General features: G+C 36.7%; 1 protein-coding gene across 6 annotated transcripts in view; it reads right to left on the reverse strand.

Moving 5' to 3' along the window:
• Positions 1–612: 612 nt before the first annotated feature.
• The window catches only part of GNE (glucosamine (UDP-N-acetyl)-2-epimerase/N-acetylmannosamine kinase), a 69,294-nt gene continuing 53,897 nt past the window's right edge, over positions 613–16,009 (reverse strand). For all 6 annotated transcript variants that reach the window (XM_087957417.1, XM_087957422.1, XM_087957416.1 and 3 more), the window contains 3 exons: positions 15,081–15,263; positions 12,482–12,598; positions 613–9,705 (listed from right to left, as the gene is read on the reverse strand). In XM_087957417.1, the coding sequence (XP_087813543.1) occupies positions 9,470–9,705; positions 12,482–12,598; positions 15,081–15,263 (536 nt within the window). In that variant the 3' untranslated portion in view covers positions 613–9,469. The remainder of the gene's footprint in view (positions 9,706–12,481; positions 12,599–15,080; positions 15,264–16,009) is intronic.

Genomic DNA, 16,009 nt, shown 5'->3' on the forward strand with positions numbered 1-16,009 from the left:
ATTTAACTATTTATTCGCAAAATTTAAATGGCCACCTATTTCATGCACCATTCATTCATCAAATTTATATAGCTGCCCATGTCACAAAAAAAAAAAAAAAAAAAACAATTCTGGGCAGCATATAATAAAACAATGACACCTAAAAAACTATTATTTTAAAATTTTAAAAATTACGAAGACTACCAGATGTCAACCACCATGGAGCCATATATGCATATTTGTCACATTTTACCCAAAACACATAGGAAAAGTATCCTTTAGTATCCTTTTCCATAGGAAAAGTATCCTTTTCCTATACCAAAGGAAGCACTATTTTTTTGTTGTTGCTCCATTTTGGCCAAGCAGTTAACGTCATTCACAAAAGATGTAAACTGCTATGTCATAGCTAGAGCTTATTAATAACCTTGCTTTTCAGATTCCTTGAAGATCAACTGAGCCATTTCCAGCTAAATAAACTTTGTAAAATTAATCTTGATCTAAAATTCTATCAGGTGTCTTCTAATTTTGGCTTTAATTTCAGGAATTTTATAGTAGTGGGCTATGATAAAATAATGCAGATGTGATGTTTCTCAAACTAATAGCTGGATAAATAAATAAGATACTTAATGGAAATTTGATACATATTTTTTATTTTTATTTGAATCTTTGATATTTAGCTTGAAGTCACTTAGATCTATCAACATTTAGACAAAGAACAATGTACAGAACTAATCACTGTCTTAATAAAAAGGCAACAGAGAAAACCATATTTTTCATACCAACAAGAAATAGAAAAGTGCTCAATTTCAACATTTGATTTAATTTTTATACATGTAACATAGGCAGATGTAAATTCCTTTCTCAATTAAAAAAGTGATGCAGGAGCGATGCTGAGCTAAATAACAAATATTAAGATCAATATTCAATTAAAGACAGTTTTGCTTTTAAATAATGCTCTTGGCACACTAGAACATTTTATTTTTCACTGGTGCTTATCAAATTGTGATATACAGTTGAGCCAACATTTTTTTTCTAATTTAATAAAGCAGGCAAACAGCCTGTTAAAAATTCAGTACTAACATGAATGAAAACATTACTAATCACATAAAATGAATGCTACTTAACCACATAAATAAACACATCTGCACCATAATTTAGAGATGCAGCAATGCCCTTTGTCAGTGATAAAATTTATCTCTGCTAGATTAGCAATTAAAGATATGGTATCTTTCAGACGAGGCTAGTATGCTGGAGCATTCTGGGAATTAGACAATACAGGATGTTATCTTGGGATGGGTGCTTTAGGAATTTATGTCTTCCCAAAGATGATTGGCAGATCATTGCTCAGAGATCAGCCGCAATAAAAAAAAATTGCAAGTCTCACCAGAGGTAAACTGAAGCCACAGCAGCCCACCTGCACTATATCATTTAATGCTAAACTTGGATGTTCCCTTCATGGTTTAGAAGCCAAGTGAACACAGCACCACATTTCTTTTCCATTCCATCTAACACCAAGCTATTTTATAATCAAAAAGCCACCCCAAAAATGACAGCTTCACTATTTTGGGATAATTTGTTAGTATGCACAAAAATAAAGAACTTGTCTTCTCCAAAAGCACTGAATATTTAAGGAAGTTGAACATTATTTGGAGAAGAAACTGTCTCGATGAAACTCAACAGTTTACTAAGCGGATTAGGCTTCCAAGGAGGCATGGAAAGTCAAATCTGTTCCTATAAATGCCTTCTTCTGCATCCCTTGCCTAAATATCACAAATCTTGATCTAACTGCACATGCAACTTATTCGGGTAAGAAACTGGCATATTCTCCAGAACGGTTTTGACAGGATCCATGCATGGGAAGTACTCAGTTCCATTTGGCTCCAGACCGAATAGAAAAATTGAAGACACACCCCCTCCAGGGCACCGTCTCCAGTTCTATTCAGTCTTGGCGAAGACAGATGTGCTTAATCTTGCTCCTCTGTATTTTATTGATAGAGGGGTGTTTGTAGTATTTTTCTTATTTAAATTTGTTATTTTGGACTAACCACACAACAGTCCTTACGGGACTAATTGCACCATAGCCTTTTTCAATAGCCTGGGTGATTACCGTGATCATAAGCCTCTCTTTTTTGTCAGCCTTTGCAAATGAATATCTGGAATAGGGATTGGGGAGCGTCAGAGAGGCTTCGTTTCGCCGGCTGGGCAGCCTGCCCATATGAGGGAGCGCTAGACAGCCGAGCGCAAAAGGCACCTTTATTTGATTTTAATGCGGAATGGCTGGTTTCGTGCCAAACAGCGGGTGAAGAGACCGCTCTAAAGATCGATATCAGAGGGCCCCCGGAACGAAAGCCTGTAAGACAGCGTGCCCATATAAGGGAGCGCAGTCTAAGTAGAGCTCTTGTGCCTGCAACAACGAGGTTCCAGCAACGGAACTGTCTGAGCAAAGCTGTTGGGTCTGCTGCTACGAGGTTCCAGCAACAGTAAAATTAACATGGCGGCGGTTAATTTTGGCGGGAGCGCCATTTTGTAGAGGCGTCCATTTTCTGCCTAGTTACAAGTGCATTACAACCCGAACTTTACTCAATCTGATTATAGAGGCGTTTTTTTACTTGTCTTCAGTCCTCAGGGGCAAAGCCTCAAAAAAAAGAAAAATTTCTTTTTGTCTCCCTAAACCATTTATTATTAACTTATTAATAGTGACTTTTTAAAAGATTACTACAGACTAATTAATTGTACTTTTACCTTTATTTAATATAGTCACAGTACTAGTACAGGCATTTACAGACGTTATGAAGGAATCTTCCAACGCACTCTATCCACAGCAGATCGCTCCCACCCAGCAGAAAGATAGGGGTAAAAGAATCTGTAAGACCAAAGGATCAGCACAGGAGGCAGCTGACAAACTCAGAGCCAGGGCCAGAGCTAGCAGAAAAAGTAAAGCTGATGAGCTGGCTGAGCGTAGACTACACAATGCGTTGGTAAAGCAAGTAGAAAAAAAATTCAAAAGAACAAGTGAACATACTACAGTTAAGTCCTCCCAAAGGGGATCACACAAATCAGCCAATTTTTTTCCAAGTGGGATCAGACATGGGAACTTCGGCCCAAGCAGTTACAAACATGCAGGATTCTGAAGTGCCAGGGTGTTCTTACTGGAATAATCCTGTATCTATGGCTCATTCGTTGCCTAAACCTGTGCAAACGCAACACGCTGAACCAGGAGGACAATTAATGCCACTGGTGGTTCAGGAGTGGTTTACCCAAATGATCGGTCAGGAAATGATGGGGGACTTTCAGATGAACTATCCTATACAGGCAGAGTCAAGAGTAGGCCCCTCTCACCGTAGAAAACACTCCCACCCCCCTGGACATACTAGAACATGTTCTCCTGCTACATCAGAAGATGAACACTCCGATTATTCAGGTAGGATTGAGGTCGATGAACCAGTGCTAGCGTTAGCTTCTTCAACTACTCTCAATGATTATGATGTCCTGAAAGGAGAAGACAAAAAAGCTGATTCAATGTGATGAAAGACACACCAGGCAGCTGCGTGGGCGGTCAAGACCGCCACAGCGGCATCCGTTTTTACTAGGGCCGCTGTGGTACGGCTAAGACAAATGCAGCAGCAGGCACCAACAGACAATATAAGAGCCCATTTAGATTTCAACAAAATCATAGCTACATCAGAATATACGGCAGACGCAACCTTAAACTCTGTCAAATTTGCTTCTCAGGCCATGTCTTCGGCAGTTGCTGCACGCAGGTCACTCTGGCTCAGATATTGGCAGGCTGATGCCAAGAAGAAATGGAAGCTGGCATCCGCACCATAGGAAAGCTATTTGGGGCATCCCTAGATCCCGTTCTCATCGAATCACGGGATAAATGTAAGATAGTGCCATCAGTCTTAAAGAAAACAGACAACAAATTCTCACCCTATTACACACGATCTTTTTGTGCCCCTTTCTACAGATCAACCTGTCAAAGAGATCAACCAAACTTTGGCCAGAGACAACAATTTTAACAAGCTCAAGGCAACAACTACAAGGCAAGAGCTCAACCACAGACCAAGCGGTCATTCCGTGGTTCATCAAACAGACCGTTTCGAAAATACAAATAGCAGCTTGGATGTTCCTGTTGGTGGCAGATTGCAAGGTTTTGCAGACCAATGGGAGAAAACGACTTTCAGGGTGCAGATGTGATTTGAACAAACCTTAAATGTTAGCAATCTGTTCCAGTCTGAAAGCTGTAGGTGATGTAGGAATGGGATTTTCCAGTCATTCATTTTTCTTCAGATCATTATTGTTTTTATCCCCTTGCCTAACTGAACAAAACTGGCAACAAAAATACAACCTTGTGTTTTCTAATTTCACTCAGAAAAACTGAGATTTAGCACTCCTAAGAGAATTACCGAAAGCTTAAGTTGTGTGTTTTGCAAAATGTTCCTTTGAACTCCGAAGCTTTCTTCAAAGTAGCAGTTGTTTCAGGATGAAAATGGACCCTCTTCATTTAAATTTAACCCACTGCTACATTATTTATATTAATTGCTCAATTCTCTCGGTAGGCTTGCATTGCCTGGAACTCACTCCCATAGTTTAATGTAGCCAAGGTCTGGAAAATTCCCTTGTTTTATAATTCCAGGAAAATAATGGAAATGAAAAGTTTACTGAAAGTTTACTCAATGCTCAGAAGATTGATTGGCTTGGAGCAAATTTTAACAATATAAAATACACTGCATAATAATTTTCAAAATAGGATATATAGGGAAAGGTAAATATTCCTTTGGACTAGAAGAACATGTATGGCATTTGTTGAGGTAATTCCCCATTAGGAGAATGAGCGCATACAGGGAGACGTATTGAGATAAGTGTTGAATAATACACACACAGCACACAGATACACTGTACAGTAAATGTAGGTTTTTACTTCCAGAAAGTTTAAGCAAAGTTCAAAATAGGAAGTCCAAAGTCATTCACAGGTAAAATCAGTTTTCAATCCAGTGATAATCCAATAACAAAATCCAGTGTGAAAAACAGTTCAGTATCAGACTTACATCAAATCCATGAATATCAGTCAATTAGAAAAAATGGAGGAATGGCAATACTCTCCAACAGAAGGAAACAGAGAGACTCACTGAGACACACTCTCTTCTGAGACTAAGACTAAGACTAAGACTAAACAACCCAGGTTTCTGGCTCCATCTTATGGCCGTTTGAGAAACCACACCCAATTACACTTTTAGGATTCTCTCTTTTTTTTTTTAAACAAGCTTTATTGATTATAAAACTAAAATATCAAACAAACACATACACAACACACAGAAGAAGAAAAAGGAAAATGATTAAAAACTAACAATTCTACTATCGACAGTCTATGGTTCCTTGTTTGTTATCAATATTGGTGATATATTTACAAATACATCTTATTGCGAATATATAATTACTACCTCTTTTACATTTTATGTTGTTTACTAATATATTTTCTATTTTTGTTCTATCCAGTCATACCAGCATTCCCAGGTTCTATATTCTGATGTTTCTTTTTCCTTAAGTGCTAAGGTTAACTTATCCATCTCTGCACAGGCTGTTATTTTCTGAATAACAATTTCCTCTGTTGGAATATCTGCTTGTTTCCAACACTGTGCAAAGGTTATTCTGGCTGCAGTAAGAATATGCAGTATTATATATTTGACATTTTTAGGAATTTGTCTATTAAATATCCCCAATAGGAAGAATTCTGGTTTTAATTCAATTTGCTCCGCCGTTATTTCCTCTAACCATTTTTTTATTCTATGCCAGTATCTTTGGGCTTCAGTGCAGGACCGCCACATATGAAAGAATGTTCCCTGTTTCTTTTTACCTTTCCAACAATTCGGATTCATGTTAGAAGACATTTTCGCTATTCTCGAGGGCGAGAGATGCCATCTATAAAACATTTTATAGGCATTTTCTTTATATGCTTCTGATTTTGTAATTGTATTATTCCTTGTCCAAACCTTTTCCCATTCTAATAATGTAATGCTACATCCTATGTTTCTGCTCCAAGCTATCATGTTGCCTTTGACTACTTCCTCTTCTAATTCCATCTCTAGTAAGTAATTATAAAATTTAGTTATATTTTTTTATCTCTTAAAGAGACAGTATTAAAATGTCTATTCTGGTTTATATATTGTCCAACCCAAATAGCTGTTAGGTGACTTATATTCCTAACAGCATTTGACCTATTAGAGCCAGCAAAAAGAACCAAAAGTAGTTGTTGAATTTGGAGGAGCTCAAACTTTCATATAGAAATCTATCCTACTTTGTTGCACACGAATAATTTATCACAGTCTATATTTTCAAAATTAAATTCTTTACAATAATTCATTATTACACATGTTCAGGCAGTGGCTGTTTTCCTTATAGACTGAGGAGTCATAAAATCCTAGCACAAAATCATTTGTTAAATACATCTAATTTCTTTTTCCTTGAGCTATATCCAGTTGTGTGTGTCAGTTAAGGAACAAAATTCACTAGTATCACAGATTTTCTGCTACACATATTCCAAATTTGATTCAGTGGACTGAGATTCCTTTAGGGCCGATTTGAGGATGTGAAGCACAGAATCACAAAAGAACAAGGAGATACCTTCTTTACCCAGAAATCTCAATAACCCAAAGCATTGAAAGGAGGATTATTTTCCAAATCCCAGTTTACCCTCTAATGAAGAAGTTAGAAGAAGCAAAATTTTAAATATGAATTCTAATCAAGTATCTTTAATTGATCTTTAGATCCCAACCTGTTCGAATATAAGGATCAGACCCACTCTTACAATACTACAAATGAAAGCAGTTACTCTGGTAGATATAGATTCCTGAAGCAATTCTGTTATTACTGCTATCCTATCATGCTGTTTTTGTTTTAAAACATGCCTTTAAAATGGGGGGGGGGGACCCACAGTTTACAGCAAGAACCTCCAAATTCAAACATATATGGTTCCCAAGTACTACAACCTTGCACTATTTTCTATGATAACCACATAAAGAACCAAAAGTTGCCTCAAGCACACACAGGTTTGGCATTCGTAGCTTCCAGAATCTCTAATATATTCGCCTTCTATATATCTGGGTTTTGTAAGCACCAATCAAATCCCAGTAAGACCACAGATTTTTTTTAAAAAAGGACTTGGTGAACATGGTGAGGCTAACAAATATACATCAGATTTCTAAAAGCCAGTTTAAATATGGGTTTGATTCAAAAAGCAAATGTTTTCTCAAGCCCCAAGTCAACCAGACCTATCTCTTCAGCCAAATATCTAGAAATCTGGATCAATTAATGAAACCAGTGCGTCTTTTTTGACTCTGAGGGAATCTTGGATAATATTACTCCTGTGGAATGACTGGAAAATGTTAGTGTCCCTCCCAATGCTCACATTAATTCCCTCCCTATGACAAACGACAAGCAAGTAGATTATTTTCACCTATTGTCCTGGAATATTGCTGGCTGGAAAGCCAGAGCCATGGATGGTGACTTGGAGGATTTCTTGATAAACTTTGATCTTATAGCCCTTCAGGAGACCTGGCTGACCACGGATGAAGAACAGATCCATCTACCTGGCTTTGATTCGTGGTCTATTCCTGCAGTTAAATCTAAGACTAAAAGAAGGGCCTCTGGAGTCTTGTCAATTTTAGCCAAAGCAGAGATGGGCTGGCAAGCCCAGAAGCTCGACTTTGGTGATGCTTCTGCTTCTCATTTAATTGTCAAGTTCTTCTATGGTTCTTTCGGATTGATATATCCCTCCTCGCTCCTCCCCTTATCATACACCTAATATCTTGGCAAATTTGGAAGAGACAGTTATAAAATTAAATGTCCAACACCCTAACGTTACTTTAGTTTTGGCGGGAGACTTTAATGCCAGGGTAGGGGCATCTTTACATAACTTTGTTTATTCTGGTGTTATTCCTGAGGATTATGTACAAACTATTCCTCCCTGGCATTCCAGTGATTACAAAATAAATATTGCAGGTACACAATTGGTTTCTATGATTTATAACTGTAATCTCTATATTATAGGAGGTAAGGACTATGGTTTTATATATCCTTTTACTTATCACTCAAGTAACTCCAGTAGCGTTCTAGATTATATATGTGTTTCAAGAGATAAGCTTGAGAGGTTCGCAGATATACAAGTCCATGTGAGGGAAGGTAGTGATCAACAACCAATTTCAATTTTATTTCAAGGCAGTTCAGATACACGGAGAAACTCATCTTGTGGCAAAAGGTTTTTTGCAAACCTGGAAGTGAGACAGGATAGAAAACTCAAATGGGCCAAAGTTGATACTGTGGCATTATCTATTTTTTTGGATTCTGCACAACCTCAGATCTGGAGAAGCTTAATTTCTCATCCATCTTCAGGCTCAGATAATATTATGGTCCATTATGATGATCTATGTCATTCATTGAAGAAATTTCTTACTGTCAAACTTCCGATAAGAAACCGCGAACAAGTTGGAGTTAGCTGGTTTGATTCTGACTGTTCGCACAGTAGAAAATATTTGAGAACTGCAATGCGTAGGGTTCAGCGATGTCCCACCTCAAAAAAACTATAGCAACATGTTGAAAATTAGGCGTGATTATAATCAATTGATAGCATCTAAGAAGGCTTCCTTTAGAACTAAATTATGGTTGGACTTGGAAATTTGGGCAAAAGGGTCAAATTCAGCTTTCTTTTGGAATGCTGTCTCAGGTATATTGAAGGAATGTAAATTATTTTGATATCCCCATTCCTGCTTCAACCTGGGAGAATTTTTATTCTAATCTTCTTTTTAAATCCAATCAGGACTCTATGCATACCCAAAGCAATGATTTATTAACTTTAGAAAATCTCCCTATCTGGCCCCCTGTTTCTGTTTCAGAAATTAAATCCATTATTTGATCATTAATAAGGCACCTGGTGAAGATTTTTTGCCCCCGGAATTATTTAAGACTTATATGGACTGGTGGGCGCCTTTGTTAGCAGGGCTATTCACCTTTATAAACAATACTGGCCGCATACCTGTGGGTTGGGAAGTGGCCATTATTGTTCCCTTACATAAAAAATGAGATAGAGGCAATCCAATTAATTACAGACCAATAAGCCTGATTGGAATTGTTGCTAAAATGTATGCAAAACATTTGTTGAGCAAAATTGAAATCTGGGTTATGGAGAATAATCTTTTGCGGAGGAACAAGCAGGCTTTAGACCAGAGTGATCTACCACAGATAATTGTTTCACATTATATCACTTGGTACAAGGTATTTAAAAATGGGTAAGAAATTATTCACTGCATTTATTGATCTAAGTGCGGCTTTTGATTCGTTAAACAGAAATATCTTGTGGAGGAAACTGGCGGACCCGAACATGGAGCCCAGACTCCTTTTTCTGGTTAAGGCCCTTTACTCAAATACCCATGTGAAAATCTGTACTGGCGTAAATGGAGCCCTGTCTAAGAGCATACCTACCAATATTGTAAGGTCTTTAGTATATCCTGCGTGTTGTATAATCCAGAACCATGCTAGCGGCTCCAAGCAAGGCAGGATCACTCAGGTCTGAGACAACCACATTCACTGTCTGGACAGAAAATAATGCTCGCTGACGAATCACATCTCTGACAACGTTGACATAATGACTTGCCAAGACGCCAGAAAGTATAACCAGGGAAGGACTAATGGTGTGCAGAACATTAACAATTCCAAGGCCCAGGGCTGTTCCTGCTGTGAGGGAAAAAAGGAAACATGCGTCAGGGAGGACATAAGAACGAGAGTTACATAAGAAAGACACTTTACCGATAGAAGACAATATTTGCAGCTCAGGGTTGAACTGTGGGGTCCTTGGTATTCTCTGAGCTTGGTGCTTTTCTTGCAGATGTTTCATTACTAAACTAGGTAACATCGTCAGTGCTAGAGCATCTTTTCATTACCTACTTTGGTAATGAAATGTCTGCAAGAAAACTACCAAGCTCAGAGAGCACCAAGGACCCCACGAGTAACCTCTTATTATATATTAGCCTTTCCATCTGAATTCTTGCCAGATATTGGAACTAAAGCACCCATCTTGCTTTTGCCAATGCTGGCAAGGAATTCTTAGAAATGTAATCCCAACATGCTGGCATATGGCTACATTTTTTTCTCTCACTATCTTCTCTAATTGAACAGAATGTGCACAACTCTTAAATGGTAAGAGAACCATAAATTAGCAACTGCCTCTTTCACCCCTCTTATTCAACTGTCCAAAATAAAGCATATTATCTACATTATGTGACTACATTCTGAGTCACTAACAGCTTAACTAATCATGATAAAAACAATGTATCATGCAATATAATATAGTCCAAAACATTACAGATGTTTTGTATCTTTACAAATTCATTGACAATTTTTTTGAGAACTACCAACAATTAAAAAAGTAAATACAGTATGCTGAGATGAAAGGGAAAAAAATGGAGGAAAAAGTCCCAAGAACCACTGGGGAGTTTCAAAGTAAGTATGATTTCACTGATAAAAATTTGTTTCATGACAGTTAGATATATGCCAGTACAATCTAAATCCCTGTTTTCCATTGTCTGTTAAACCATCAAATATGGACAGTAGAGATAAGACATATATGTGTAAGACATATATGTGTGACTGAATCTTTCAGAGAGGCCTGAAGAAAAAGAAAAGTATAGGTTGGAGTAGTAATGACCACAGTAATCATAATGGTGTGGGGCCGGGTTGGGGTCGTGCAGTTAGTTTTGCCTCCTAAGAAATCCCTCCAATTTTTTGGCAACATTTTCAGATGTGGTCTGCCACAAGTCTCTTCCTAAGATGGTGAGAGGGATTGGCCTGAATTTATCAGCCAGCTTTGTGTTTAAGGCAGGACTAGAATACATGCCTCCCAATTACTATCCCAATGCCAATAATCATTGTATCAGTGGTTCTCAGTAGTATTAATAATGCTCTAACCTTTTTTTTAAAAAAACACTTTCTATTTATTCTTTGGATTAGATTATATAACTGTTCCTTTAAGCGCAAATATAATTTTCTTAAAATTGGATTGAGTCTATTTTCACAGGAGCTATCAAAAAAAGAAATATCAAACATGATTTCTACTACATTCAGGTTACATAAACAGGTTTCAGCAAAATCTCTTTTTAAGTTTTCAAGGATTAGATTGATTCTATGATAGCAAGTGTGCGCCAACAAAATTTAAATGAGGGCTTGTCCTCCAAAGAAACAGGAATTAAGACTGTCCTCCATTCATAAAAAGGCTCCCTTTCCTATTCTACTGATAGACCTCTTCCATTAGCAAGAGAATACTAGCTGAATACTTGCCAGGCAGCTTGGTTTTATGGTGTTGAGATGCTCTAAGTTGTAGAGGCAATGTGGTTATCTTGTTCTACCAAAGAAGCAACATGGGTGTTACCCAGGGGTGGGATTCAAATTCTTAACAACTGGTTCTGTGGGCATGGCCTAATTTGTGGGTGTGACTTGGTGTTCATGTGACTGGGTGGGCATGGCTTGCTGACTGGGCGTGGCTCTGTGTTCATGTGACTGGGTAGGCATGGCTTGTATATAAATATTGTAAATATTTATGTAAATATTGAATTTTTATAAAAAAGAGCAACCTTTACCCAAAATCAGGCAAAGCAGGCAAGCAGAGTGAGTTGCTCACAGAATCACAGATTCACTTAGAGATCTACCATTCTGCAATTTATTACATGAGTCTGCACTGAAAAATAGAAGCTTCAGTCCCAAGGAAAATTCAGCTCTGCTTTTAGATTAGCTAGAAAGCAAGGAATCCAATGATTTCCTGCTTTCTAGCTAATCTAAATCTCCCAGCAGAGCTGATAGTTGGAACAGCTGATGGTCAGAAAATAAAAGGAAAAATAGCAACTTAGGCTAACGCAGGCAAGTTTGATGGCGCACATACCAAGTAAGGAGTGAGTGGGAGGGGCAGGGCCAGGCAGTGGTGTGATTTGCCGGTTCTCTGAACTGGGTAGAATCATAACAACCGGTTCTATAGAATCCCACCCCTGGTGTTACCCCGAAGCCTCAACTGTCATCCCAAACTACTAGAAAAAGTTTTGTTCATCTGTTAAACAATTGCAACTGCTAGAACAAACTTTAGAAACAAGTGAAGCAAAACAGTCAATTTAGTTTCAAATGTAGAAGTGCAAGCAGGGCTACAAAGAGCAACTTTAACAGGGTGATTCTGAACCACTAGCACATTAAATAACCTATCAAAGCTTTGCACAATTGCATTTAAGGTGATTCTCTGCACTTCTAACTATATTTTTTTCACATCTATCCCTCCTTATCTTGCCTGGTCTATTTTTTCCTCTCTCTTTGCATTTCCAAAGGAAAGTTAAAATGATTATCAGGAGAAGGAGAAGGCCTATTTTTGGTATTGTTTTATAACAGAAGCAAACAAGGATGAGGCCACAGTAGCAATATTTACCACTAGCCAACATTCTAATGAAGATTTCAGTCTTAGGTTTGTATGTTTTACCTGTTCTAACAATATTGTCAGCTTTTGTGTTTCCTAGTTTAGCTGCCTGAATAAGGTGTGCAGCAGTTATTATCTCTTCTTTTTTCATAGACATATCTCCAATCAATAATGAATCATCTGTAGGGGGAAAAAAGGGGAAAACGCAGAATTAGTAATTAAGAGGCAAAATAGAGAATGCTGATTATTACATTTTACCAAACATTTTTTTAAAATTACAAGAATCTAATCTACCTATGTCATATTAATTAATTTTAGTGCAGCTTTTTCCATAAATGAAGTTTTATCTCTTTCTTCTGGCATAAAATCCCATTGGCTTCCTACAGATGTAAAATGATTCCACATAAATACAGGTATGTATCAGGAAACAGTGGAATAGACCTAATCTGTTTGGGGTTTTTTTTAAACCAGCAAACTGACCAAGCAATGCTAATGCAGATTTAACCCTTACTTTCCTGATGCTGGATTTTATCTCCATTAAGTCCTTAAAAAGTTCTTAAATTGCCAAGGAAATCCACTTTCTTTTCTCTTTTTTACATTTACAAATGTAACTTTTAATTCATGCAATTGCCTATAAATGCACATATCGTACTCATATCCACATATAATAATACATTTTATTATTTTTATTATAATAGTAAAATGTAATATAAATCAAACTTAAAGAATGAATAGAAAGGAGTAAACGGTGCAAAAACAAGAAAAGTAAGAATATAATAAAGAAAAATATATAATGAATTCACCTTCATTTCAGCAACTATAAACATATTTAGTGACTCTACTCCCTCTGAAGTTAAATTTATTTCTTTATCCCAGTCCCTATCTATTATCTATGAAAAATTCATAAAACATCATCTTTTCAAGCCTGGTATCAGCAGAAAGTACATGAAAGGTAGCTAGAAGTAAGAACATATTTTGTTCTAATTTTGATAAAATAAGCCAACTTTATATTACTTCCTTTTACTTTAATCTTTAGTTCATTCAAATACTGCCATGGGATTTGATTTCTCTTCATTTTTTTTCTTTGTCCCATCACCAAGAGTTCTTCAAGGCTTTAAGAAGCCTCTTAAAATCCTTCTCCAATAAAATCCTAAATCCAAAACACTCTCTTGGTCTGTAGTTTGCATTTCTCTGGTAAATTTTAAAATCTGAGACAATTTCTGTTGTAGATCCGGTAAAAGATTTTTTTTTTAATCTGTCAGTTGTAAATCCACTTTTGATACCATCTCCATCTTGCCAGATAAAGTTTGTTCTACATCTGACATTTCTTCAGTCTGTCCATAGAAGCAGACATCATTACTAACTTTGTTGATACTGTGGCTACTATTATCTAATTCCATCCTTCCAAAGTCTCCTTCAGGATTTTTATTGACAAAATGTTTTGCACCATCTATTGGCCTTTATATCTTTATCTAAAATCTTTAGTCCCCTCTAGTGTCCAGTTTTTGAAATCATGAAATTGTTCATCTATGTATACGTCTTATATAAACCAAGAGATCTATTTCCTGCAAGATATTTGTAGTTTATAATTAAATTTAAAATCCTAGTGTAAGGGTTTTGGTATTCCAATTTATCTGGACTCTTATTCCAATTATAACATTCTAAGAGCAAAATCTTATTTATGATTTTGCTCTTTATTTCAGATTCTTTACATTCTTAAGCTTATGAGGACGTTTCAAAGAAAAAAGAAAAAAATCAGAAAGTCCAGCTGCCTCTTGAAAAAGCACCTTTGGGACAACCATGACTTGGATGACTGAGAATCTCCATAAACTCTTTAAGCTTATGCTTAAATTTTTCTTTTGTTAAGGATTAAAGCAGACTCACTCACCTATGTTTGAAATCAGATTAGTTTGAATTATAGAAGAGCAGCCCAGATTGCAAGGCAACTAATATACAGTATATAAGTGAGTATTCATTAGCATGTGATGGATAAATTGCAATAAAGAAGGCTTTTCAGATCAGAGTTATATACAGGTAGTCCTCAACGTATGACCACAATTGTGCTCAAAATTTATGTTGCTAAGCAAGACATTTGTTCAATAAGTTTTGCTCCATTTTACGAGCTTTCTTGCCATAACTGTTAAGTGAATTGCTGAACTTATTAAGTTAGTAACATGGTTGTTAAGTGAATGTGGCTTTCCCATTGACTTGTCAGAAGATTGCAAAAGGTGAACCCATGACCTCAGGACCCTACAACTATCATAAATATGAGTCAGTTGCCAATTGTCTGAATTTGGTTCATGTGACCATGGGAATGCCACAATGGTCGTACATGTGAAACACAGTCACTTTGTTAACTTCGTGCTAAGTGAATGACTGTAACTCAAGGACTACCTGTATATGTTGATCAAGGTACCTAATGTAGTCAGTGTGGATACTGGCATGCTAGTAGATTTACTTTTCAGCTAAGCTTCTATTAATTAATTTGGCTTTGGGAAATAAAGTTAATACAAGTAGAAGTATGCATTTTGCTACCTAAATTAATAAATGGCAGCTATTAAGTGCCAAATATATTGAATATGATTTTTTTTTAAGTAGCCTACACTTATGCAAACCCTACTAGTAAACATGGGCATAAATAATAGGATGGAACCTTACTTACCATCATGTAATTTCTTAGCTTCTCTCTGCAAGGCTGTTCCAGAAGCATACGCTTCTATGCAGCCATGGTTCCCACACAGGCACTGTGGTCCATCCATTGCTACCACAATGTGCCCAAGCTCAGCAGCACAGAAAGAACTACCGTGAATTAATTCATTTTGATGAATGATTCCACCACCGATACCTGAAAGGAAAAACATCAGGACATTGTCGCTGAACTCTGGAGATCAGAAAATATATAGTACTTCCTTTATCATAGGCAAATATAAAATCAGACTTGACTGCCCAGACTTTATTTGAGTGATTCATTGCTTGATGGTGCTCGGTCCAGCCAATTTATTTTTCAATTTATACCCTTGCTCCCATCTTTTCTTGGTCCATTCCTTTGATATTCTTCAGTTGGTTTCTTTATCCAATGCTCCATTTATCCAGTTTTTCCTTTCCCCCACCTCTTCATACTCTTTAATATTTTGTTTAAAGACAGTAATTGTTCAACTTTACTTTTTAAAATTTTGTCTCCAGTGTTAACATTAATGCCTCCTGCAAAACATTTATATGTAAGAGTTTCTGTTCACCTGTTTCATGGTTTTTGTCTTTGAATGTCGCATTTATGCATGTATTATACTGACAGAGGTGTCAACATTAGCTAGTACTATGGGAGAGATGAAAGATGGATTTGAACAGTGTTGTAAAGTGTTGCTACTGTAAAAACAATGTAACTGGAAAACACCACCCAGTTTTACATTTCAAATGCTTACATTTCCTTAATAATGGATTAATTCTCCTGGAAATATAATTATTATATACATTGTTAACCTTTTAATCTTTGTATGCTATATAATGAGAAAGAGGAACTCCATTTTTTTCTAATTTACACTCTGGAATTGGGAATGTGTCATGAGAAACCATCCTCTGACTGACACAAGGTGC

The sequence above is a fragment of the Notechis scutatus genome, chromosome 2 (genome assembly GCF_049901735.1).
Source record: "Notechis scutatus isolate UNSWTSFEM ecotype Mainland chromosome 2, rNotScu1.2, whole genome shotgun sequence".
Taxonomy (NCBI): Eukaryota; Metazoa; Chordata; class Lepidosauria; order Squamata; family Elapidae; genus Notechis; species Notechis scutatus.